Below are 26,522 nucleotides of genomic sequence, written 5' to 3'. Positions count from 1 at the left end.
AGGGAAGGAAAGCTTTCTGCACAGGGAGTGGTGGGTGCCTGGAGTTTGTTTCTGGGGCTGATAGTGGAGGCTAGTACAATAGGGACATTCCAAAGACTCAGACCCCTTTTACACGGCTGTTGAAAGATGGGAATAAACTGCCTTTTAACCACTTCACTTACCTGAGTGAAAACAATGAATGTGGGGTGGGGGTTGGGGTGTTCATTTTCATCCCAGTAATTACCCAGCAATGCAGGTAGTATCAAAGACAATGAGTTTCACTTTGCCTCCTGACCCAGCTTTCTTTGGTTCATTGTGAACAACCCAACCTGGCTTAAATACGAGTTATTCACACACCAATTAAATGGGATCGCTATGTAAAAGGGGTGTTATTCAGTCACATGGGTACAAAAAAAAAGAGGCTATGAAGAAGGCACGTGTGGGGGGGCTTACCTCAGGGGGTGGGCATCGAACATGGGTGGCTGCAGTTCACCCAGATGCCAAACGCCCAGATCTCTCACAGCTCGTTGTAGCCCCCTTTGAAGGGAAATATACATGCACACGCATAGATACATGCAAACATACATGCGCACACACAAACACAGGCGTGTGTGCACACACAGATACAGGCAGTACATAAACTCTGTCAACCTGTGCAGAAGCAATGGCCGTCCCGTGGACATCTTCCAAAATGCAAAGCGGCCATTCTGCCCATTAATTCATTTTTTGGGGTCATTCGGACTTTGTGGGATCTTGCTGTTCATTGCTGGGTTGGCCGCATCACCCGTGTTACCATGATGACTACATTTTACTGGGCGCGAGGCTTTTGGGCTGATGGAAATGTGAGCTTGGTGTGCAAGGGGTTAAATTTCTAGTATCAAGTCACAGCAGGATCAGTGCGTCTGAATGTGAAACCGACAACCACTTCCTGGGCAGCCCACGGTCTCAGGGTGCCCCGTGAACCCCAATGTGCGTGGGTGAGCTCAGACTGAAGGAACACCACTTCTATCTCACTTGTTCATGCACAGAACAATCCACCCCTCATCCTGTGCGATGCCGAGGTCTCCACAAAGCCCAGCTCACAAACTGGGTCAGAAATTTTCCGAAACGATTCCTGCAAAGTCCCAAACCAAGATTCTTCGGCGACTTCGAGACACGTAGCAGGCAGCAGAACCCTGTTACAGCACCAGCGACCGAGGTTTGAATCCCGCATTGTAACTAAGGAGTTTGTCCGTTCTCCCCATGTCTGCGTGGGTTTCCTCTGGGTGCTCTAGTTTTCTCTCACCCTTCAAAACGTACGGGGTTTGTAGGTTAATTGGTATATTTGGGCGGCAGGGGCTCGCGGGCTGGAGGGGCCTGTTTCAGTACTGGATGTCTAAAATATTAGCTAAACGTTCTGCCCAAATGATCCGCAGTCTCTCCGTGACGGGTGTTGGTGGCTTACCTCAGGGGGTGGATGTCGAACATGGGCGGCTGCAGTTCAGCCAGCTCGATGGCCGTGATGCCAACCGCCCAGATGTCACACAGCTCGTTGTAGCCCCCTTTGAACTCCACGGCAGCGACTTCGGGAGCCATCCTGCAGAAGGATCCGGAGAGGAAAGGTGAACGGGGAGGCCTGTGGACCACCAGCCAGATGAGGTCAAAGCCTCTCATCCATCTAGCGGAGGGCAGTGACAGAGAGATGGAACCCTCCCTCCCACCCCCCATATCCAGGGGCGCTGACAAAGTGGTGGGAGTTTCCCGACCTGAGGAGGGAACGAGCATCACTGGACCCTTCCTTCCTTCCCTACTTCTGGAGGTCATTAAGATAGTTGGGACCCCCAACCTCTGTGGCTTCTTCCCATCATACCTCCTTTGGCAGGGGGGCAGGTGCACAATGACAGAAGGTTAGGGCTCTTCCCAACATTGTCCCAATCCCAAAGCTCCCCTGAAGCTCAGGGTCCAGACGTACCAGTATGGGGTGCCGATGAAAGACATCCTCCTGGCCAATGTGGCAGTGATTTGTGCCGAAATCCCAAAATCAGCTGGAAAGGGGGAAAGAAGAGAAAGAGGGGAACGTTACTCCCAGAGAACATGATCGCTGAACTCTTCATGTCTCTTAATCTACAGATACCCCCTCCACTCAATTCCTTCCCCATCTCCCTGAAGACCCCACTGTAAGAACTCAGAATCCTTCTGACTCTTCACAGTCTACGTGCCCCGACGAGAGGCTCAAGCCCAAACGCTGCTTCTGTATCTTTATTGTCGCGACATAAAGGTCACTGTTTGAGTTTCTCCAGCGCCATTCGGGGCCCCAGAGTCCTGCGGACACAGGGGTAGGTCCCAAAGGGACGATCGGAGGGGAGGGAGCCATGGAGTGAGTGGTCCCTGAGGAAGATGTGCCTGGTGGTGGGATCATGTTGTAGGTGACGGAAGGTGCAGAGGAGGATGTGTTGATTCGGAGGCTGGAGGGGTGATCGGTGAGGACAAGAGGAATCCACACGGGCGCTGCAGTCCAGAGAAGGGCTGTTTTGTCGGATCACGCGTGTCCAGTCAGATGGGTTAAAAAATGGGAACTTGACAAGAGCTGCCCCCATCGAGGTGGCTGGTGAGGTCAAACTGAGTGTGTTGGACCCCGAATGATTGAATATTTTCAAGGCGGTGCCGGTCTTGCTCCTATTTTCTGGATTCTGAATGGCTCACGACCACAACTGGGGTGGATGGTAAATTTTGGCCTCCCCAATGACATGTGGACCCCAGTTCCCAATTACAAACCCTGGGGCACCGAGCTGCAGTTTCAGCTCCAACCTGTGCTGTATATGGTTAACCTGGGAGGGGGGGAAGGGGGGGGGGGTTTCCCCTGCCCTGTAACCCCTTCGAAGAGATGAATCAACAAAGTTGTTACAGCAGATCTGCGTCACTCACAGACGCGGAGGCGGGTTCGACAAACCAATGAGAGAGCGTTGGCGGCACCAAGACCCCGCTCTCGGCGCCCACAGGGCTGGGAACTGTGAGCAGGCACACGCCGCAGCCAGGGAGCCTGTGCCCCCCCCTCCACGCGTAGAAAAGCACAGCCTGCTGCCCCCCCCCCCCCCGATTCAGGGCTGAAGGCCGAGATGCTGCTAGCCCTTTTCAACCTAGAGGAAGGGAGACACTGGACCTGGGGCAGGTCCGTGCAGCGAGGTGGGAGCCAACGTCCCAGCCCAAAGCGGCCACCATTTCGACCAGGCCATGAGTCCCAGTGACACCCACAGCACGTCCCCAAGGGTGGGGGGAAACCCCACGCCACCAGCGCCCTCCGGACAGCGCGGGGTTCGAACCTCCGTCCCGACCGCGGGCGCTGCAACAGCGTTGGACTAACCGCGACGCAGAGAGGGCTGTGTGTCTGGAGAGCCTTGCCAGGGGGGCTCAGGTCCATCGCCGTCCGATTGGACAAGCACAACCCGAAGGAACAGCGTTCTCCTCCTCGGTGCAAACACCCAGACACACATCCAGACCTAGCACACACATCCAGACAGGCACCAGCGTTCTCCTCCTCGGTGCAAACACCCAGACACACATCCAGACCTAGCACACACATCCAGACAGGCACCAGCGTTCTCCTCCTCGGTGCAAACACCCAGACACACATCCAGACCTAGCACATACATCCAGACAGGCACCAGCGTTCTCCGTCCTCGGTGCAAACACCCAGACAGACACCAGCGTTCTCCTCCTCGTGCAAACACCCAGACACACATCCAGACCTAGCACACACATCCAGACAGGCACCAGCGTTCTCCGTCCTCGGTGCAAACACCCAGACACACACCCAGACCTAGCACACACATCCAGACAGGCACCAGTGTTCTCCGTCCTCGGTGCAAACACCCAGACACATACCCAGACCTAGCACACACATCCAGACAGGCACCAGCGTTCTCCGTCCTCGGTGCAAACACCCAGACACACACCCAGACCTAGCACACACATCCAGACAGACACCAGTGTTGTCCGTCCTCGGTGAAAACACCCAGCCACACACCCAGACCTAGCACACACATCCACAGGCACCAGCGTTCTCCGTCCTCGGTGCAAACACCCAGACACACATCCAGACCTAGCACACACATCCAGACAGGCACCAGCGTTCTCCGTCCTCGGTGCAAACACCCAGACACACATCCAGACCTAGCACACACATCCAGACAGACACCAGCGTTCTCCTCCTCGGTGCAAACACCCAGACACACACCCAGACCTAGCACACACATCCAGACAGACACCAGCGTTCTCCGTCCTCGGTGCAAACACCCAGACACACACCCAGACCTAGCACACACATCCAGACAGACACACAACATACATGCAGGACAAGTATTTCATCTGTTCAAATAAATAAGTATTGTGTCATGAACGTGGGAGTCTCGTTGGAGGGTGAGTGAGAGCAATTCCTTGGTCATTCAGCGTTCTCACTGACCATGGGAAGAAGCTGTTCCTCAGCCGGGTGGTGCTGGCTCTGAACCTCCTGGATCTCTTCCCTGATGGTGGTGGAAGCTGGCACGTGGATGCCAGAAAAATAGAGGGTTATGGGTGTGAGGGAGGGAAGGTTTACATGGGGTAGCACCACATCATGGGCTGAAGGGCCTGTAGTGTGATGGAATGTTCTAATTCAGGCCCTTTGGCACACATTTTGCTGATAAACTGACTCAACAATCTAATCCTTCCCTTCCCCACACCCATAACCCTCTGTGGTTCGAATGGCAGAACAGATTCGACGGGCCAAACGGCCTAATTCTGCTCCTACGTTATCTGCTTTCATGGGATGTCCTAAGGGCACTACACAAAAGCGAGTTCATTCTGTGCGGGACACGACTGGCAACGGGTTTGCCAAGTCTTTGCAGGCACAGGCTGGAGCCACTGAGGGTGGGTGATCTCGACGTGAAACCCAATAGTTCTCTTCAATTCCACCCCATTCACAAATGGAACCAGGCTCCTCAAGAAAGAACCAAAATAGAGAATGGCAGAGGCTGGAGACCAGTGAAGGGAAATCACTGAAGCTCTCAGCTTCCAGCGATGAACCTGGATGAGGGATTCAAGCCCGAATCATCGGTTCTGTATCTTTATCTTTGCTACATAAAGGACCCTGTTTGACCTGCTAAGTTTCTCTAGCATCATGTTTTTATTTCAACCCCCGTGTCTGCAGACTTTCATGTTTTACTTCACCAAAGTTCATGTTCCTTACCCTTCCCTGAATCTGGGAAAACCAGATGACCAAAATCAGGAATTCCAGTGGGAATCTGAGGAACCTAATGGGATGGAGGCTGAAGGGGCTGGTGGAGGGAAGGAGGGAGGGGAGAGAACAAAACTTTTCCAGGGTTGACAAACAGTCATCAGCCTGAAACCTTATCTCTGTCTCTGTCTGATCTCCTGAGCTCTTCCAGATTTGGACTGGTTCCATCTCAGGTTTTCAGCATCTGCAGCTTTATTTTAAATTTCAGGCATTTTGGTTCCTGGACTAATGTGTTTTAATTCATTGTCACCTGCACCCTCATCAACTCATATATAGTCCGGGATTAAGGACAGAGTGACAGATCTGGCAGAACAGAGCAAAGATAGGATTATTTTACGGGTGCATGGTTTGATCAGGTGTTTTACCACGACAGGGAAGGAACACTTTTTGAATCTGACGGTGGCTAATTTAATTTTTTTTAAATTTTAGACATGCAGCGCAGTCACTGGCCCTTCTGGCCCAAATACCCCAATTAACCTACAAACCCCTATGGTGGGAGGAACCGGAGCCCCTGGAGAAAACCCATACAGACACAGGGAGAACGTACAAACTCCTCACAGACTGCACGTGATTTGCACCCCGGTCCTGATCGCTGGCGCTGTAACAGCGTGGCACTCACCACTACACTAACCCTGCTCGCCTTGCGACTGGAAGAGGATGAAGAGAACGTGACTGGGGCGGGCTGATTTTGTCGGCTGCCTTTTCCGCGACAGCAGGTGGTGCGGATGGAGTCGGGGTGTGGTTTGTGTGAGGGCCTGATCTGTGTTCACACTGTTCTTAGCTGTAATGTCAATGGCACAGGGGTGGCTGTTTCAAAGGGTTTCAGGTTCGTTGTCCAGAGGTGCTTAAGGGTATGTGATCAAGATGACAAAGGCACAGGATGGAACCAGGGCGGAGAATTTAGTGACTCACCTAATTTCACGTCGCCATTGTTATTGACAAGAATATTTGCTCCCTGCGAAGATAATTGCAAGATAAATTTAATCAAACAAACACAGGTCACTCCCCAGAAACAGAGTGATCTCCCGAGGGCCTCCTGATGGAACACGTTCACATCTGTGCTCTATGCACTTTCCCCAAATCATGAATGAGTTGAGCCAACAGAAATTAATCCCCAAGGATTCCCTGTTGTCCCCGAGGTGACTGCAATGGAGTGGACACAGTCACCCACCTTGTAAACCTCTACCCTGGGGGTGACCAAACTCACTGAACGCATGAGCCACAGGTGATAAACTTCAGAGGGTTGAGAGCCGCAAGAGAGGAAAAAAAATATTACTTACCCGTCTTTACACTTCCTGCGTGTTTCACAACAAGAATTTACATAAATATTAAGAATTACACGGGCATAATGATATTTTCAAACTGCTAACATACCGTATATATGCGTGTAATGGTCAAACTTTGTGGACCGATTTTAGGGGGTCAACTATTACATGCCTACTACTTTTGACCATGGTAAGTACCTGTGCTGGTCAAGGCATCAGGAACATGGATCAAGCCCACAATCAAGGTGTTGGGAGTTCTGATAGGCAGGTGGCCAGGGCCAAGGTGAGGGTCAGTGGCTGGGCATTGAGAGTTTGGATGGGAGGGCAGTCGTACGATTCCTGTCTTTCCGTGAGCTGCACAGTATACGTCAAAGAGTCTCAATTTGGCCACCCCTTGCTTTACAAGGACATCCCTCAACTCCCTGCGCTTCCAGAAAGAAAAAACCTCGCCCAGCCAGGGCTGCCCGTTAAACATGCCCTCCAGTCCCCTTTCTCCCTGCACCTTCAGCAAGTTCTCTGGGTGCATCCCCAGCTCTCTGACCCCACACCTCATTACCACACTGATGTGCCCGTCCATGCCTCATGGACTGCTAGGATGAGGCCACGTGCAAATTGGAGGAATAACACCTTATATTCCTTCTGGGCACTCTCCAACCATCAATATCAACCTCCAATTTCCATTAACCCCCTCTTCCAGACTCTCTCTTTCCCTACCCTCCTCTCCTCCAGCTCCCCAGCCCCATTTTCCCTGTGTCTACGTGAGTTTCCTCTGGGTGCTCCAGTTTTCTCCACATTCCATAGACGTACGGGGTTAGTAGGTTAATTGGTCACATGGGTGTATTAGGGCAGCACGGGCTTGTGGGCCAGAAGGGCCTGGTACCCTGCTGTATCTCCAAATTTTAAAAAAATTAATTTAGACGTACAGGCCCATACCACCCAAATACCCCAATTAACCTACAATCCCAGTATGTTTTGAAGGGAGAACTCGGAGGAACCCCACGCAGACACGGGAGAACATACAAACACCTTACAGACAGCACGGGGTTCGAACCTGGGTGGCCTCCTTAATATCTCAGCACTTACCTTAATATCTCGGTGTATCTTGCCCTGATTGTGTAGATATTCCAAACCCTAAATACGAACAAAGGAAAAAATGGCTTTGAATTATGGGTTCTTCTGATCTGAACCCACACTGGCGGACACTCTACTCGCAAGAAGTTGCCACGTCCATCTGAAGGAATCAACCATCAGTGTCATGTGCGCCTGCCTACAACCCCTCTTTGGAACCAGAACCAAATTGAAGGAGGAAGCTGTATCTGTGCTCCCTTTGACAGACGATCACTCGCCTTGTCTGAGTGAGGGATGTATTGGCCATTGAGTTGAATCGGACAGTTGCTGTGATGTAAAATCGCTCCGGACTGAGCGCAGGGAGTGCTGGACAGATGGAGCTGAAATCGTAAGCCAAGGCCCTCTGAATTCTCTGTGTTAAGAACACAGAAATGGCAGAGGAACTCAAACGGTCTCACAGCGTCCGTAGGAGGTAGAGATATTGCTGACGTTTCAGGCCTGAGCCTGTCCTCAAGGTTGGAGTAAAAACGTGACAGGCACCTGAATTAAAAGGCTGGGGAGAGGGAAGATGGAGGATAAAGGGAAGAGAGAGAGACAGAGGTAGAGGTGAGGAGACATGGAGAAAGATGGAGGGACAACAAATGGTAACCGGAGAAGTTGACATTAATGCCAACCAGTTGTTTGCCTGTACCTTTTGCCTGTTGGTTCTCCCCATGCCCATGATCCACCCCAACCTTTTAATTCAGGCGCCTGCCTGCTCTTTAATCTCACCTTGAGGAAGGGCTCAGGCCCGAAACATCGGTCATATATCTTTACCTCTTGTGGACGCTGCGAGACCGGCTGGGTTCCTCCAGCATTTCTGTGTTCTTAATACCTGACAGCATCTGCAGACTTTGTGTTTCACTCCATGTATTCTCTGAGCTGGATGCAAGGTTCCATGGTGATATCTGTGGAAGATTAAAGACACCTGGCAGAATCCTGGCATGACTGAAGTAGATGGTCACATTGAGGTGCCTGTCATACTCCAGGAGGATGTGATAGTAAATGCTTCAGATTTATTGTCAGAGTACATATGTGACATCACGTACATCCCTGAGATTCCTTTTTCCTGCGGGCCAGGCAGAATCACCACTTATTGGTAGTGTAAAAATAAACTGTACATGTAAAGTTGTCCAAAATTTCTGTACGGCTGAAGAAGGCAGGCCCAGCACGCCTTCACCTCTCTCACCTGTAGCGTTTCTCTGCTGATGTAGGCGATCTGTAACTCAGAGAGAGGGCCCGTCACTGCAGAAGGACAGAGGGTGACATTAGTGTGGCCCATTCACTGATTGTGAACCAGCCTCGGTGCTGACGGAGAAGCTGCGATCCACACTCAACTTGGGCACTGGCTGCCCAGAGAACGTTCCCTCCATTACCCCACCTCCTCAACCCAGCCCACATTTACACATGGCATTGTCCCTGCAGCCACAGGGAGGGGGGGCTGTGTGCGTGCGTGCGTGCCCAGTACTCACGACTGAGACCGCTTCACGCCTCATTCGCCAGCTTTGTCAACAGCATGCAAACAGGCCCAGCTCATCTGGCCCAAACAAGGTCCCCTTCTGATTTAGTTTCATGCCCATGTGGGACCCCCACTCCTCCAACCCCCTCCCATCCGTGTGTTTCTTCCTCTCCCACCACCACCACTCCTTACCCTTCCCCATCCCCTCACACCCTGCTCAGCCTCTTCTACTCTGAGCTTCCCCTGACTTCCCACCCCCTTGGCCCTTGGACCCTCTCACCTCTCCCCCAGCTTTCTTCCCTGCCTGCCACCTCCACCGTCTGGCCTCCCCAGCCCTCAAACAGCATCCCCCTTCCTCCGCTCCAAACTCTGGTTTCACCACTCCTTCCCCCATGCCCTCCCTCCTTATCCACTTATTTCCTTTGGCCTTTGGGACCATGCTCCTCCCCCAGCACTCCCCCCCCCCACCATTTTGTTCAGGTACCTGCCTACATTTTGCTCAAACCTTGACGAAGGGCTCAAGCCCGAAACGTCGGTTCTGTGCTGACCGTGCTGCAAAAACGTAAACATGAGGAGTGAGGAATCATATCCCGCCTCCTAAACCAGCCTGAAATGCAACAACACTGAATATTCCAAACCTGGGAAACCCCCCCCCCCCCTCCCCCACCCCCACCGAGAATTTCCCCACTTCAAAACCCTCCATGTTGCTCAGTTCCGTGGACTGATCTAATCATCTCTCACAAGGCCCAGTTGTCCCTGCCTCCACCACCGTTACCGGCAGCACATTCCATGCCCCCACCCCTCTCTGTGTGAAGAACTTACCTCTCACATCCCCCCTGTACTTACTCCCAAATATCTTAAAACTGTGCCCCCTCGTGTTGGCCATTTCACCCTGGGTAAAGAGCCTTTGGCCGTCCACAGGATCAATGCCTCTCATCATCTTGTCCACCTCCATCAGGTCACCCCTCATCCTCCATCTCTCCAAGAAGAAAAGACCAAGTTCACTCAACCTCTCCTCATAGGGTGTGCACTCCAATCCACATAGCATCCCTGTGAATCTCCTCTGTACCCTTTCTATACCATGCTCATCCATCCTGTAGTGGGGTGAACACAATATTCCAAGTGGGGTCTAACGGACATCTTGTGTAACTGTAAGATTACCTCACGGCCCTTCTACTTGATCCCACCATGGCCAGCTCTTGTTCCTACTTCTGATGCTCTTACGTTCTGGAGAGATTTGAGGCGCCCGGGCTATTTCCAATGGAGCAGTGGACATTTTGACTCATTTTAAACTCAAATGTGGTTTTGGGTGACCAATTTGTAGCAACTCAGTGAATGGACAATGAGATCGGGCAGCAACCATGGAGCGAGATGGTCAGTTAACATCTTGGGTTGGGACCCTTCATCAAACCGAAGGTGGAGAGGGGAGATGTGAAGCTGGTGAAGGGGGAGAAAACATACGAGAGAGGCAGTGGTGGGGGAGGGGTGAGAGGGTGCAGGACTGAAAAAGAGGGAGAAGTGGGAGGAAACACTGGGGGCATGGGGTGGGGGGGGGGGGAAGGTTCGAGAGAAAAGTGAGAACGGGAGCAGGTAAAGGAGGGATGGAAAGAGAGTGGCAGTGGACCTGGACGGTGAGGGGTACCAACATCAGAAGATTTGACGTTCATCTCTGGGCTCATGAACATCGAATTTTCCAGGTTTAGGTCCCCGCCCCCACTCGTCCCAAGGTTCCCATCTCTTCCTTCCCTGATCCCATTCTCTTTTCTCTCTACCACCCCCCACTCCGTCCTTTGTCCCTACATCTCCCGCCTTTCCCTGTCCATTACCCTACTGCCCCCTCCCCAACCACACCCCCTCCTCACTTTGATACCTCCACTTTGCCATTCTGGTCTCAAGGGGTTCCGCCTCCCAAGGCATTGACTCACTATCTTTCCCCACAGATGCTCCCCTACCCACTGAGCCCCTCTGCTCCGTTCAAGGTTTCAGTATCTCCAGTTCATGTGTTCCCGTAACTACCAATTTCACTGATCAACGGTTTGCTATTTACAATTATGCTGAGAATAAGCGGGGCGGAGATAGAACATAGAACCCTACACCACAGTACAGGCCCTTCAGCCCTCAATGTTGTCCCTACCAAAAAAAGTACCAAACCCTCCCTACCTCGCAACCCTCTATTTTTCTTTCATCGATGTGCCTGTCTAAGAGTGTCTTAAATGCTTCTAATGTTCCAGCCTCCACTATCATTCCCTGACAAGGCCTTCCAGGACCCCACAACTCTGTGTAAAAAAAAAACTACCCCTGACGTCTCCCCCAAACTTCCCTCCCTTCACTTTGTACACACGTCCTCTGATGTTTGCTGATCCTGCCCTGGGAAACAGGCGCTGGCCGTCCACCCTATCTACGCCTCTCAGAATCTTGCAGACCTCTATCAGGTCTCATCTTTCTATGCTCCAGAGAGAAAAGCCCTGGCTCTGCTGATCTTTCAATGGAACACAATGAAATTCCTGAACTCTTTGGACTCCAGGCCCTTTCATTGTGAAATCTGGACTGGGCCAGTGGGTAAACCTTTACAGTATTAAAGTACAGTAAGTGGTTGGGTATAAAACCAGTCCTGGATAACCGGGACATAGATTACATGTGCTTGTTGGTAGTCCCGGAAAACCAGGACATGGAACCCAAGGTGCTAACCTAAAATTGTCAGCAGTACAAGGATTTCTCTGCCTGAAGTTTGAGGCTGAGATCCTGGATAATTGTTAAGGGGAACAAATAAAAGGGAATTCTTGGATTCACTTTCATTACATCAGCTAAGAGCCAGAACAAACTTAATAGGCTGAATGGCCTCCTTATAAAATATCACGGACAGATAACCTATGGCAACTTCCATTTATCATCCTTAAGCCCCTTTTCCCTCATTGGCCAAGGAGAGTTCAAAGGGCCAAAGGTCAGCATGACAGGAGGACAACTCTTCTGACATGTTGCCTGCCTGTTGGTTACAAGTTCGGGAAAGATGTGATTGGCTGAAATTTGGAGGAAGCGGGATGTACCGTGGTAAATATCCTGTAGTGATCCTCCTTCACAGAATTCCATGCAGATCCACAACTTGTTGGACCTGCCAGAAGATAAAGCAAGAGCTCCCGTCATTTCAATGAACCAGAACATAAAATAAAAGCCGTGTTGCCAAGCCATCTACCTCCGGCCTTTGACACCTCACAGCAGCCCATTCATGGTTTTTTGTACAGCCCACTTCCTGTTTGATTTTCCGGGAGGGTGAGGGGGATAGGTCGGTTGGAGGGACATGGGGATGAAGTGAAAACAGGAGGCTCGGCTTTCAAGGTGGGAAGGGAAAGACTTCAGCAGGATCTGATGAGCCATGTTCTTCACACAGAGGATGGCGGGTGGACGGAATGAGGTACCAGAGGCGGTGATCAAGGCAGCTGCAGGACCAATGAGTTTGTGTGCCTACCTACGTTTTGCTCACACCTTGACGAAGGGCTCAAGCCCGAAACGTCAGTTCTGTATCTTTATTACATAAAGGACACTGTTTGACCTGCTGAGTTTCTCCAGCTTTGTGTTTTCACAATAAACTTGACTTGAATGAGTACAAGTTGTAGTTCTTTAATCCGGTGACGTTTGGACCTGGCCACAGCCGGACCATAGAAAATGCTGGAAAACAGAAATGGACTTCTAAGCTTAAAACAGGAAATAACACTGAGGGGCAGCGCAATTGGTGAAGTGGTTAATGCCACACCTTTACACCGCCAGCGATCAGGACGTTAGTACAAACAGACAGTGCGAAACTCGAACCCCGATCCTGATCGCGGCAGATTCAACCTCAACAGCGCCAGGACTCGAGTCCCGCGCTGTCTGTTTGTACCAATAGCGGCCGGACCACAAACTGCTGGATAAGAGAGTTACGACCTGTATTACCAACAGGTAAACAGTTCCATCAATGTTGTTGTCGACTCCTTGATTTGTTCACTGTGGAAACAGGCCCTTCAGCCCAACTTGTCCATGCTGACCAAGGTGACTTCCTGAGGCAGTCCCATTTGCCCCATATCCCTCTAAACCAAACATTCTCAACCTGTTCTTACTGATGGCCCTGCCATCGGACTCTGCTCAAAGTTTATGGGGCAGTTGTTTAGTTGGTTCCATCTGTACTTCTCTTCTACCAACTACATAAAAAACATTTTTTTTTTTATATAAACGATTTCAGACCGTGGTTCCTCCATTAAATGTGCTGTGGCCCCCAGGGGAGGGGGGGAGGTGGTGGGTGTACAGTCCTGTTGAGAATGGCTGTTCTAAACCTCTCTTAACCCTGTACCTGTCAAAGTGTCTTTTAAAGATTTTAACTGTCCCCACTGTAACCCTTTTTTCTGGCAGCTTGTTCCACACACTCTCTGGGTGAGAAAGTTTCCCCTCTGGTTCCTTTCGAATCCTTCCCCTCTCACCTTTAAACCTGTACCCATCAATTCTCGACTCCTATACCTTGGGAAACGACATAACTATGACATAAGCTTCTGTAAGGTCTCCCCTCCACTCCCCTCTGGAGAAGCAATCCCAGCCACTCCCTCCTGTTAACTTAGGCCTCCAATTCCAGCGTCATCTTTGTGAATCATTTCTGCGCCCTCATTAGCCTAAACTCATCCTTCCTCTAGCACGGCATCTTGGATTTCATCACGATGTTCCCAAGTGTGGCCGAACCAACATCCTGGTAACATGACATCCCAAGTCTCCTCTACGTCAGGGAGACCGGGCGCAGACTGGGAGATCGCTTTGTTGAGCACCTTGGTCGTATCCACCGTAATAGCGTGGATTTCCCCGTGGCCGCCAATTTCAATTCCCCGCCCCATTCCCTTGTTGATGTGTCTGTCCGTGGTCTCATGCCTGGCCAGACTGAGTCCACCAGCAAATTGGAGGAATAACACCTCATCTTCTGACTGGGCCCCCTCCAACCAGATGGCATTAACATCGACTTCTTGGTTTTCTGTTAAACCACTTCACCCTTCTTCTTCCCTGTCTCCTTTATCTAGTTCTTGTTCTCATTTTTTTTTTCTCTCTCCTTTCACGGAGCCAAAATCAATTCTCATCTCTCCTCTTATCATATCCAATTAACACCTTTTGTTGATCTGGACTCCTCTCCCAATCTTCAGTCTTTATTCTGACACCTTCCTTTTCTCTGCTCATAGCTTGAGGAAGGGCTCAGGCCTGAGATGTCGGTAATGTATTGTTACCTCCTGTGGACGCTGCGAGACCGGCCGAATTCCTCCAGCATTTACTGTGCATCTTTACTACAATCACAGCATCTGCAGACTTTCCTGCTTCATCGCACTGTTGCCCTGCCAACCACGGTGTCAGGTTGGATATGGAAGAAATTACAAGCTCTGAGGTTTGCGTTGAATTCATCTTGGGTGAGTCAGATTCTAATGGGAAATTCCAGTCACAAGTCAGATCCTGGACAAATGTGGTGCTTTCTTACGAGGGGCACTGAGGAGTTGTGTGTAGTTTTTAAAATGTCATGGGATAACTGAAGCACTAATGGGGAGAGGCAGAAGATACCATAAGTGCAATCCTGTTCAGGAGCGACATTTACAGGTCAATTTATGGCGTACCTGGACTTTTGAATGAAGGCTAACCACAAATGAGGGAAAGGTGGGTTCCCGTAGGGCCTCAGGCTCCTGATGGATTGAACAGGGGTCTGTGCAGCTGCGGGAATCGCTGGAGGCGAATCCACGGACTCTCCTATTATGATTTTTACAGAGAAATTAAGGTTCTTTTCCATTCAATTTTTTTTTTCTTACCTTCCCGAGTGGCCGATCACACACGAACAACCAAAACTCAAAATCTCCAGACCCTTAGGCGATTTTACACTGAATGCCGGAAGTGCGGTAAGTAAAGAGAGGGGACTTTGAAATACGTGTGCTATTCATTAGCTCATTGTGGCTGGCCTCCTGCAGTTCAGTTTACACTGTAGACCAGGGGTGTCAAACTCAAATTCACAGAGGGCCAAAATTAAAAACTTGGACTAAGTCGAGGGCCGAACTAAATATTTATTGAAAATTTTCAACAACATCTGCATGTTTTCTCTTCTTTCAACATATGTAATGTTAAACTTTTTCTTATTAAAATAAATGTGTAATAATAGTTTTGGTTAAACTCTTTCCAGAAGAAGCATTAACAAATGAGAAATAAAATATTCAATCAATAATATTTCTCTATTCACTTAATTATCTTCCTTTAATGAAGAAGATTAAGGCAGATTTAGTTAAATGGAAAGATTTACCTTTGGGTTTATTATTAGGAAGAATTAATACTATAAAAATGAATATTTTTCCTCGTATACAATATTTATTTCAATCAATTCCTTGTTGTTTACAAAAAAGATTTTTTAAGGATAATTAGGGATTTTTTGTGGAAAGGAAAATTTCCTAGAGTGGCATTGAAAAAATTGATGTGGGATTTTCAATTTGGAGGGTTACGGCTACCTAACTTTCAATTTTATTATGAAGCAGCTCAATTTAGATTTCTTAGCGCATTAATGGCCACACAAGATACGCCTAGTTGGGCACAGATAGAATTGGCAATTATTTCTGAAAAATTTTTGAATTAATTTTTATTTCGATGGAATAAAAATTTGTTACGAACTTATGATGTACCAATATTGAAACATTTATTGAATTTATGGTCAAGTAAATTACATAAAATGGGATTGAAAAATAAGTGGTTGGGAAGATTACCATTATATAATAATCAACTTGTTCCTACACGGTATCTAATACTATTTTGAAACAATGGGAGGAGAAAGGAATACATAATTTATCTGACTGTTTTTTAGAAGGTCATTTTTGTTCTTTTGTAGAATTGCAAAAGAGATTTGATATAAGTGGTTATTCTATATTTGTGTATTATCAGTTAAGATCTTTTGTAAAACAGGTATGTGGTCGTCAAATGAATTTACTGTCTGAAACTGATTTTGAGAAATATGTGCTCTCATTTCCAAAAAAGAGTTATATATCAGGTTTGTATCGTATTTTGTTGGAAAGTGAAAGTAAAATAGATTGGGATAAAGATAAAATGAAATGGGAAAAAGATTTAAGTTTAACAATAACTGAAGAAGATTGGTCTGAAATCTGCCATAATAGTGTTTGAAAATTGATTAATGCTAGATTGGCGATGATTAATTCTAGTTTTATACATCAATTATATTTAACACCCGAAAAATTTAAAAAATTTGGTTTTAGTAAGTCAGATCTTTGTTTTCCTTGTGATCAGGTTTCTGGTACTTTTTTTTACATGCTGTTTGGTTGTGTGATCGGTTACAACAATTTTGGAAAGGTATTCAATCTGTATTTAATAATCTATATAATCTTCATATTGTATTAGACCCTGATATATTTTTATTAGGGAATATGCAACCGTTGATTGATTTAGAATTAGATCATTACCAGATCTCTTTTATTTACTCAGCGCTGGCATTGGCCAAGAAATGTATAGCGTTTACTTGGAAGAATAGAAATGTATTGTCTTTAGATAGGTGGTATTCAGAGATGAAGTTTTGTTTGGTTATGGAAAGAATATCTTTTTCTATACAAGATAAGATGTCTTTTTACGAGTTAAAGGGGACCCCATTTATTGATTATATACAATTTAAATAAGTTTGAATTAATCAATTTTTTTTCTTTAAAAAAAGTTTTTTTATTATATATTTTTTCTATATATACATTTTCTTTTTTTCTTTCTTTTTTTTCGTTTAAGTTCTTTTTGTTTTTGTTTTTCATATATATTCTTATATAATAAAAAATATTTGGATTAATAATTAATACTTAATTAATATTTTTATATATATATCGATCTTTTTTTTAAGATATATATTTTTTATTTTTTTTAATTATATTAATAGTATTAATTCTTCACTCTTTATCGTGGGGGTGGGGAGGGAGGTTTAGGGGTTAAAAATAGTTTTTTTTTAGTCTTAGTTTTTAGTTGTTAGGGGGAGATGCCGAGATTGGTATTGTATTAACTATGTTACTTTGTACTTGTATTACTTTATTTTGTATTTTTTCTGTATGTGAATTACTTACTTTCTTCATATGTTAAAATTAATAAATAAAGTTTCGAAAAAAAAATTTCTCTATAGCCTTTAAGCTCCTTTTAAATGTATTTTTTTTCACAAGCCAACAAGTCAAAAAAATAACAACTTGCTTCAATGAAAATCCAATCTTTCAACGATGAACAGTTCAAAGTGAACCAAAGAAAATACTTCACTTGCTCCACTGTGATTTACCCTGATGCACCTGGGTCTAAACCAGATACTTGGCATCTCAAATGCAAGTTCATCAAACTCTGGGGTCAGAGTCTGCCTCCCACCTGTCTTGAAAGGTCCTGTTTTCTGTCTTTCGTTTGGCCATTTTTCATATGGGGTTTATTACATGTGAGTTAGGCGACAGGTCGCAGATCCTAATGAAAGTAAAGAGAGGAGGTGGGGGCGATTAACCGGCTGATGGGCCGGCGCCAACGCATTTGCAAAGCATTCTGGGATTTGTAGTATTAGCTGTGCATGCGCTATACTGGCGCGGCGGCCAGCGGGCCAGCTCTAATACATTTTGATATGATCTTGCGGGACAAATATAATTATATCACGGGCCAAATTAGGCCCGCGGGCCTGAGTTTGACATGTGTGGTGTAGACAGTCCGCAGAAAATATCAGGGAAAGGTTAGGAACGGGAATGAGTCGCTTGTCTCCGTTCTGATCTTTTTTACACCGCCTGCGTTGAGGGAATTTTGCGAAGATTTTCCATTACGGAGTGGCTGGACTAAAACCCATAAACAACTCTAAAGGGGCTCGATTTGGCTTCCCCTTCTCGCTTTTACTGTCAGGGACGTCGGACAACAATAACAGTGACTCTGCTTACAACAAGCAGGCCGACACTGAGGGGCATCACGTCGCTCACAACAAGGAGGCCGACGCTGAGGGGCATCACGTCGCTCACAACAAGCAGGCCGACGCTGAGGGGCATCACGTCGCTCACAACAAGCAGGCCGACGCTGAGGGGCATCACGTCGCTCACAACCAGCAGGCCGACGCTGAGGGGCATCACGTAGTTCACAACAAGCAGGCCGACGCTGAGGGGCATCACGTCGCTCACAACAAGCAGGCCGACGCTGAGGGGCATCACGTCGCTCACAACAAGCAGGCCGACGCTGAGGGGCATCACGTCGCTCACAACAAGCAGGCCGACGCTGAGGGGCATCACGTCGCTCACAACAAGCAGGCCGACGCTGAGGGGCATCACGTCGCTCACAACAAGCAGGCCGACGCTGAGGGGCATCACGTCGCTCACAACAAGCAGGCCGACGCTGAGGGGCATCACGTCGCTCACAACAAGCAGGCCGACGCTGAGGGGCATCACGTCGCTCATAACAATCAGGCCGACGCTGAGGGGCATCACGTAGCTCACAACAAGCAGGCCGACGCTGAGGGGCATCACGTCGCTCACAACAAGCAGGCCGACGCTGAGGGGCATCACGTCGCTCACAACAAGCAGGCCGACGCTGAGGGGCATCACGTCGCTCACAACAAGCAGGCCGACGCTGAGGGGCATCACGTCGCTCACAACAAGCAGGCCGACGCTGAGGGGCATCACGTCGCTCACAACAAGCAGGCCGACGCTGAGGGGCATCACGTAGCTCACAACAAGCAGGCCGATGCTGAGGGGCATCACGTAGCTCACAACAAGCAGGCCGACGCTGAGGGGCATCACGTCGCTCACAACAAGCAGGCCGACGCTGAGGGGCATCACGTCGCTCACAACCAGCAGGCCGACGCTGAGGGGCATCACGTAGTTCACAACCAGCAGGCCGACGCTGAGGGGCATCACGTAGTTCACAACAAGCAGGCTGACGCTGAGGGGCATCACGTAGCTCACAACAAGCAGGCCGACGCTGAGGGGCATCACGTAGTTCACAACAAGCAGGCCGACGCTGAGGGGCATCACGTAGCTCACAACAAGCAGGGCGACGCTGAGGGGCATCACGTCGCTCACAACCAGCAGGCCGACGCTGAGGGGCATCACGTCGCTCACAACAAGCAGGCCGACGCTGAGGGGCATCACGTCGCTCACAACCAGCAGGCCGACGCTGAGGGGCATCACGTCGCTCACAACCAGCAGGCTGACGCTGAGGGGCATCACGTCGCTCACAACCAGCAGGCCGACGCTGAGGGGCATCACGTCGCTCACAACAAGCAGGCCGACGCTGAGGGGCATCACGTCGCTCACAACCAGCAGGCCGACGCTGAGGGGCATCACGTCGCTCACAACCAGCAGGCCGACGCTGAGGGGCATCACGTCGCTCACAACCAGCAGGCCGACGCTGAGGGGCATCACGTCGCTCACAACCAGCAGGCCGACGCTGAGGGGCATCACGTCGCTCACAACCAGCAGGCCGACGCTGAGGGGCATCACGTCGCTCACAACAAGCAGGCCGACGCTGAGGGGCATCACGTCGCTCACAACAAGCAGGCCGACGCTGAGGGGCATCACGTCGCTCACAACAAGGAGGCCGACGCTGAGGGTGGGTTATTTTTTATATCTATATTTTTTTTTAGTTTTTGTATATGTAGGGGTTGGTTGAATTAAGTTAGGTTATTAATGTTGTATTGTAATTATATTATTTTATTTTATATCTTTTCTTTAAATGTAATTTTTCTTTTTATTCCTGTGATAAAATCTTTAAATAAAGTTTAAAAAACAACAGAATACAAGTGTTGCTGAATCAAAGAGAGAGTTGCAATGCAAGGTTAATCCAGAGCGGAATCACATTTCTAAGAAATAAAACTTTAAAAACTAAGAAATAGGGGAGGGGTGCAGACCGACATACATTCTGACTAAAAGAAATGGCGGTTACCGAGATTTCAAAGAAGCCAACTCCTGCCCACCTCCCCCATTCATTCCCACCCTTCCTCTCTTCTTGTTCAATGATCACCTTTTGTCTGTTCCTCCATGCTCCTCCCACTCCCCAGATGCTGCCTGCTTTTCCCCCATACCCTGAGGACGGGCTCAGGCCCAAAACATCAGTAATGTAACTGCGGATGCTGAGGGACCAGCTGAGTACCTCCAGCGTTTCTGTGTTTTTACTAATAACCTATTCTAATAATCTGTCTAGAATTTCCCCACTGCATAATCTTTCATGTTGCTCAGTCCCGTGGACCAATATAACCATCTCTGACAAGACCCTATTGTCCCTGCCTCCACCATTGTTACCGGCAGCACATTCCATGCCCCCACCCCTCTCTGTGTGAAGAACTTGCCCTGTACTTTCTCCCAAGCACCTTAAAACTGTGCCCCCTCGTGTTGGCCATTTCAGTCCCTAGGGAAAAAGCCTCTGGCTGTCTACATGATCAATGCCTCTAATCATCTTGTCCACCTCTATCAGGTTACCCCTCACCCTCCGTCACTCCAAAGAGAAAAGACCGAGTTAACTCAACCTCTCCTCATGAGGCCTGCTCTCCAATCCAGGCAGCGTAAATCTCCTCTGCACCCTCTCAATACCATCCACATCCTTCCTGACCAGAACTATACGCGATATTCCAAGTGGAGAATAACCAAGGTTTGAACAGCTGTAACATTACCTCACTGCTATAAAGCTCAATCCCACGGTTAATGAAGTCCAACACACCATACGCCTTCTTAACAACACTATCAACGTGCGTGGATGTTTTCCAACAATTTTAGGGCTACATCAGTGCAAGTTCTTTACCTGCCTGGGCCAAGGCTTCGCAGGGGAGCTGGTCTCGTTCTACGATTCAATGTAAACTCCACCACAGGGCCTGAACTATGGTAAGAGGTGAGATTCTCTTACCTGATGTAGCTTCCATAATAAGCGATGATGTTCTGATGTGTACAGGATTTCACAATGGAAATCTCTTGTTGAAGGACTGAAAAGTCATCTTCTGTTAAAAGGAGAAAAATAAGATCATTAGATCGGGAAGAAGACGGACTTCAGAAGAGAATAATACGTTCAGTGAAGGAATGCCCGATGGGTCGGGCTGCATCCGTGGAGGTAGAAACAGAAGTAACAGTCGGGTGTTGGCATGTTCCCCGCGTGACTGTGTGAAATTTCCCTGGTTTCCTCCCACCCTCCTTGTACATTGATTGGGGTTATTTAGGTAGCATCGGCTTGTGGGCCGGAAGGGCCTGTTACCATGTTGCATGGTTACGTTAATTTAATCATTTCAGGAAAATGACCTGTCATCAGGATTCTGACTCACAACTCTTTTCTCCATGCCCCCCCACCTCCCCTTTGATGAGAAGACTCTCTCACCTGCTCTCATTTATATTCCTGACCCAAGAACCCATCCGTCTGGATTTAATAATCCCACAGGGCAACTTGAGGACTCTGATTTAATTGATAGGAGGTTGGCCCAGTATCTGTGCCCACACACTTGTCCCTGATTATAAAGGCAGAGAGAGCCACCATCTCGTTCACTGTCTGTCATACCTTGTGTGCCTGGCAGTGGTGGGGGGGTCTGTGACCAAAGGGCACAGGCTCAGAACAAAAGGATAGAGCTGAAGAGAAATCACTTCAGCTGGAGGACGGTGAACCATTGTCACAGATGGCTGTGGAGGCCTAGTTGCTGGGCAGATGTTAAATGGAGGTTGATGGGTTCTTGATCAGTAAGGGTGTCTAAGGCTCTGGGGAGAAAGCAGGAGAATAGGAAGAACACATCAGCCATGATTCAAATGCTCCTATAGTCTCTGGGATCATCTGGTGGCCAATCCAGCCCATCCCTTCGCTCTACGACTTCCCACAGGAACATCATCAGTAAAGGACAGAAGAAAATCCTTGAACAGGGTCTGGGGCAGCAGGTAAGGCTGCTGGCTCCCAGCGCCGGGGAACCAGGTTTGATCCTGATCTTCGGCGCTGTCCCTGTGGAGTTTGCATGCTCTCCCCATGACTGCGTAGGTTCCCCCTTCTCCTCTACCCCCGCCTCCTCCCACAATCCTCTCTCTTCAATCCCAGCCCTTCCCCTCTACTCTACTCTTTCCCTCTCCTCTTCACCCCCTCATTTCACATCAATAAAGGGCACCTTTGAACCTTTTGGGTCTATTCTTATCAGTTCTTCCACGAACGGTTTTCAAACAGGTCCAGTGCCAGGTTTTTGCTGATGCCACTGAGATTTGCAACTTTGATTACATTAAAAGCATGTTAGCCTTGAGTTCCTGATGTGCGGGAACCCTTTTCATCTTATCATCTTGACTAGAACAAGGTCATAAAGAACAAACTTCCCTGCAGACACCAAACAAGTCCCATGTCCTTTGATTCAAAATATCTTTCAGGCAATATTGATTAAGACATTCCTTCAGGCCACAACATGATGCTGACCCACCAAGACCCCCATACACACGTACTATACCCACCAAGACCACTTATAAATTGGAGAAACAACATCTGATTTTCCTTCTGTCCACTCACCAGACGGATGGCATTAACATCAGTTTCTGCTAATATGCTCTCTTTTCCCCCTCCCCTTCCCTCTCTATTCACCTAGGCATCCCCCCTCCCCTTCATTGTCCCCTTCCTCCCTTCTCTACCTATTACCTCCTGCCTTTGCAACCACCACTCCCCCCACACCTGCACACCGTGATGAAGGACTCAAGCCTAAAACTTGGGTTCTGTATCTTTATCTTTGGTACATAAAGGACACAGTTTGACCTGCTGAGTTTCTCCAGCGTCGTGTTTTTACCGCAACAATCTAACCCCTCCCTCCCTCACATCCACATCACCTTCTATTTTTCTTTCACCTATGTTCCTAAGAGTCTTGTAAATGTCCCCATTGTACCAGCCTCCACCACCACTCCCGGCAACAGTCACCCACCCCTCTCTGGGTAAAAAAAAACTTACCCCCGACGTCTCCCCTAAACCTTCCTCCCCTCACCTTGAACCAACGTCCTCTGGAGAAAAGGCGCTGGCTGCCCACCGTGTCTCACCCTTTGTAATCTTACACCCCTCTCATCCTTCATCACTCCAAAGAGAAAAGCTTGCTGCATATGACATGTTCTCCAATCCAAGCAACATCTCCTCCACACCCTCTCCAAAACAATAATGTAATACCCAGCGTGGTCCGAGCAGAGTTTTATAGAGCTGAAACGAACCTCCTGAACTCAATAATCGCCGACTAAATGAAGGCCAACACACCACCTGTCTGCTTAACCAACCCAATCAACTTCCGTAGCAACCTTGAGGGATCTATTTGGTATCAATTAAAACCAAAATAGATACAAGTTAGGTGTAACTTAGCAGATCTAGCATTTCTGGTGCAGGGGAATAACTGCTTCATGTTCTACTCACAGCCACAAAAAAAATAGGTTGAGTATAATTGATGCAAAATGTTTATTCAGACACCCCGGTTCAATCTTGTCGTTGGTGGGGTTAGACGAGAAAGTCCGCTTGAGTCGAGCACAACACACAAACGTACTGGAGAAACTCAGCAGTATCCACAGGAAGGAAAGGGTGGGCAATGTGTCAGGCCTGAGCCCTTCATCAAGGTGAGAGGTGGGGGAGGACAGGAGGGAGGAAGGGACATGGGAAGGAGAGGAGGGAGGAGGGAGGAAGGGGCAGGAGGGGAGGAGGGATGAGGGAGGAAGGGGTGGGAGAGGAGGAGGGAGGGAGGAAGGGGGAGGGGAAGAGAGGAGGGAGGAAGGGGTAGGAGGAGGAAGGGGCAGGGGAGGAGAGGAGGGGGAAAGGGGCAGGGGAGGAGAGGAGGGGGAAAGGGGCAGGGGAGGAGAGGAGGGAGAAAGGGGCAGGGGAGGAGAGGAGGGAGAAAGGGGCTGGGGCAGGGGAGGAGAGGAGGGAGAAAGGGGCTGGGAGGAAGGGGCAGGGGGAGGAGAGGAGGGAGGAAGGGGCAGGGGGAGGAGAGGAGGGAGGAAGGGGCAGGGGGAGGAGAGGAGGGAGGAAGGGGGAGGAGAGGAGGGAGGAAGGGGCAGGGGGAGGAGAGGAGGGACAGAATTAAAGGTGTTCTAATTTGTGGGTTGTCTCCATTTGGCAGTGCACAAGGCCACGGACAGATATCCCTGTGTTATTGAGAAGTGGAATTAAAATGGGAGAAACTAACAGGTAACAGGCGCCTGCATGCACTTTGCTCAAACCTTGACGAAGGGCCTAGGCCCGAAACGTTGGTCACCCTTTATGTCCCGTGGATGCCCTGTGACCTACTGAGTTTCTTCAGCACATTTGTGTATTGGGCTCGAGCCCAGCGTCTGCAGACTTTCCTGTTTAAAACCTACAAAGGTCTGGTGCTCTAAGGACCAGGGATGCAAGCAGCTTCTTATAGAGTGGACCTCAGCCTCAGCCACTTTGAATGCAGCAGTGTCAGAAAATCACACTCTCCGTTCACTTTATTTGTGACTGTTTTCTCTTCATTAAAACCCCACATCTGTGCTAACAGGCGTTGTTGTTTCCTGGACTGTGTGTGATGTGTCATCTCACCCCCCACCACCCCCCCCCCCCCACCCCCTCCATTGGTTTAGCACCTTTGGACTCTTCTCAAGGCTGAAGCCACCCTGTTAATGTTCTGGCCGTTGAGACAGTTCTACAAAGTGAGTGTGAAGTACAGAGAAAGGAAGACAGGAAGCTAAAGGCTGAAGACATTGGGGCTGAGCCCACACTGCCAGAGGAATTCAGCAGGTTGGGGGGAGAGGACAGGTGATCGAGCCAAAACTCTTCATCAGCTTTATGGTCTCGATCAGCCATTCTCAACAGAGGCCATGTCTACTTCCCCCCCGCCCCACCCCCGGGGGCCACAGCACATTTAAATAAAAGTTTCTTTTCACCTCACGTAACATAAATATTTTTTACATATTTTATTTACAGAACAATAGAAGCCAATTCTGGCCATTTTAATCCGTGGTGTCAAATTAACCTACAACCCCACCCCGTACCTTTTGGAAGGTGGGAGAAAACCAGAGCCCCTGGAGGATATCCACGCAGACACGGGGGGGGGGGGGTAAATTGTACAAACTGCTTATAGACAGCGCTGGATTCGAACCCAGGTCACTGGCACTGGAACAGTGTACTATTATATTTTGAGTTTGATATAGTCAGTGGAGAGAAGTACAGAAGAAACCAACTTCACAGGGAAGGGGGTCTGGGGTGGAGGTGGTGGCCATGGCCAAAATAAGATTGGGAATGATTGGTGCAGATAGAGAGTTCTGGTTCTGGTCCTTTGCTCCCACTGACCCCCCCCCCCGCCCCCCCCCCCGCCCCAACCCCCCAACCCTGGGGTTCCTCTGGCAGAGTGAGCGTAGCTTCAGGTTCCAGAGCCCACAGTCTCCTGTACTGTTGGTCGAAAGAGCTGGTTTGGGTCACTGGGGAAAACAGCAGTGGAATGACACTGTGAAAATAGCAGGTTATCCATTAAAGACTGAAATGTCCATATTGAAGCACACTGGAAAATGGATTGTGGACTTCAAGAGGGAGAATCAGGAGAACACGACCCAGTCTTCATCCAGGGGTCAGCATTAGAAAGGATTAAGAGCTTCAAATTCCTTGGTGTCAACATTTCTGAAGATCTATCCTTGATTCAGTCATGAAGAAGGCTCGCCAGCGGCTATACTTCGTGGGGAGTTTGAGGAGATTTGGTACGTCACCAAAGACTCTTGCAAATTTCTCCAGGTGAACCATGAAGAGCACTCTGTCTGGTTGCAGCACTGTTTGGAACAGAGGTGCCAACGCATAGGAAAGGGACAGGCTACAGAGGGTTGTGAACTCAGCCTGTGTCATCATGGGCACCAGACCACTCCATCGAGGACGTCTACAAGAGGTGGTGTCTTAAGAAAACAGCCTCTGTCCTCAAGAACCCCCCCACCACCCAGGCTGTGCCCTCTTCATTCTGCTCCCATCAGGAAGGAGGTCCAGGAGCCTGAAGACTAGCACCCAGCGGCACAAGGACGGCTTCTTCCCCTCCGCCATCAGAACAGGCAATGGAACCACAGACGCTGCCTCACTTTTGCACTAATTTATTAACTTTTAATTTATATCAATGTGATGTAAATTCTATGAAAATTCTGATTCTGAGGACAGTATATGTGCGGAACTGGAGCAAAACACAAATTAAAAACACGACGCTGCAGAAATTCAGCGGCTCAAACTGTGTCCTTTATGTTGCAAAGATAAAGATACAGAACTAACATTTGGGGCTTGAACCCCTCATGAAAGTTTACTTCAAGCACGGTGTCTGTAACACACAAATTGTTGGAGGAACTCAGCGGACCAGGCAGCGTCCGCGGGTAGAAATAGTCGGGCAACGTTACGGATTGGAACCCTTGGTCACTACTAAAGAGCATCTAAAGGGGGTAGGAATTGGTGGTGGGGGAGGGGGGAGTAGGGGAGACAAGAGGTGAGGCCAAACATAGAGTTCAGGAAAAGTCCATCATAAAGGGATGGAGAGAAAGTGGGAATAACGGGT

General features: G+C 48.9%; 1 protein-coding gene across 1 annotated transcript in view; it reads right to left on the bottom strand.

Moving 5' to 3' along the window:
- Positions 1–26,522, bottom strand: part of LOC138748105 (mitogen-activated protein kinase kinase kinase kinase 5-like) — a 70,902-nt gene that overhangs the window by 15,042 nt on the left and 29,338 nt on the right. Inside the window, exons 3-9 of the mRNA XM_069907793.1 lie at positions 20,918–21,008; positions 12,106–12,170; positions 8,792–8,847; positions 7,579–7,626; positions 6,143–6,185; positions 1,931–2,003; positions 1,424–1,555 (exon numbers count right to left, since the gene is read on the bottom strand). Of these exons, the coding sequence (XP_069763894.1) occupies positions 1,424–1,555; positions 1,931–2,003; positions 6,143–6,185; positions 7,579–7,626; positions 8,792–8,847; positions 12,106–12,170; positions 20,918–21,008 (508 nt within the window). The remainder of the gene's footprint in view (positions 1–1,423; positions 1,556–1,930; positions 2,004–6,142; positions 6,186–7,578; positions 7,627–8,791; positions 8,848–12,105; positions 12,171–20,917; positions 21,009–26,522) is intronic.

This window comes from Narcine bancroftii, chromosome 13 (genome assembly GCF_036971445.1).
Source record: "Narcine bancroftii isolate sNarBan1 chromosome 13, sNarBan1.hap1, whole genome shotgun sequence".
Lineage (NCBI taxonomy): Eukaryota > Metazoa > Chordata > Chondrichthyes > Torpediniformes > Narcinidae > Narcine > Narcine bancroftii.
Note: the sequence above shows the minus strand (reverse complement) of the source record. Positions and strands in the feature narration are given on the sequence as shown.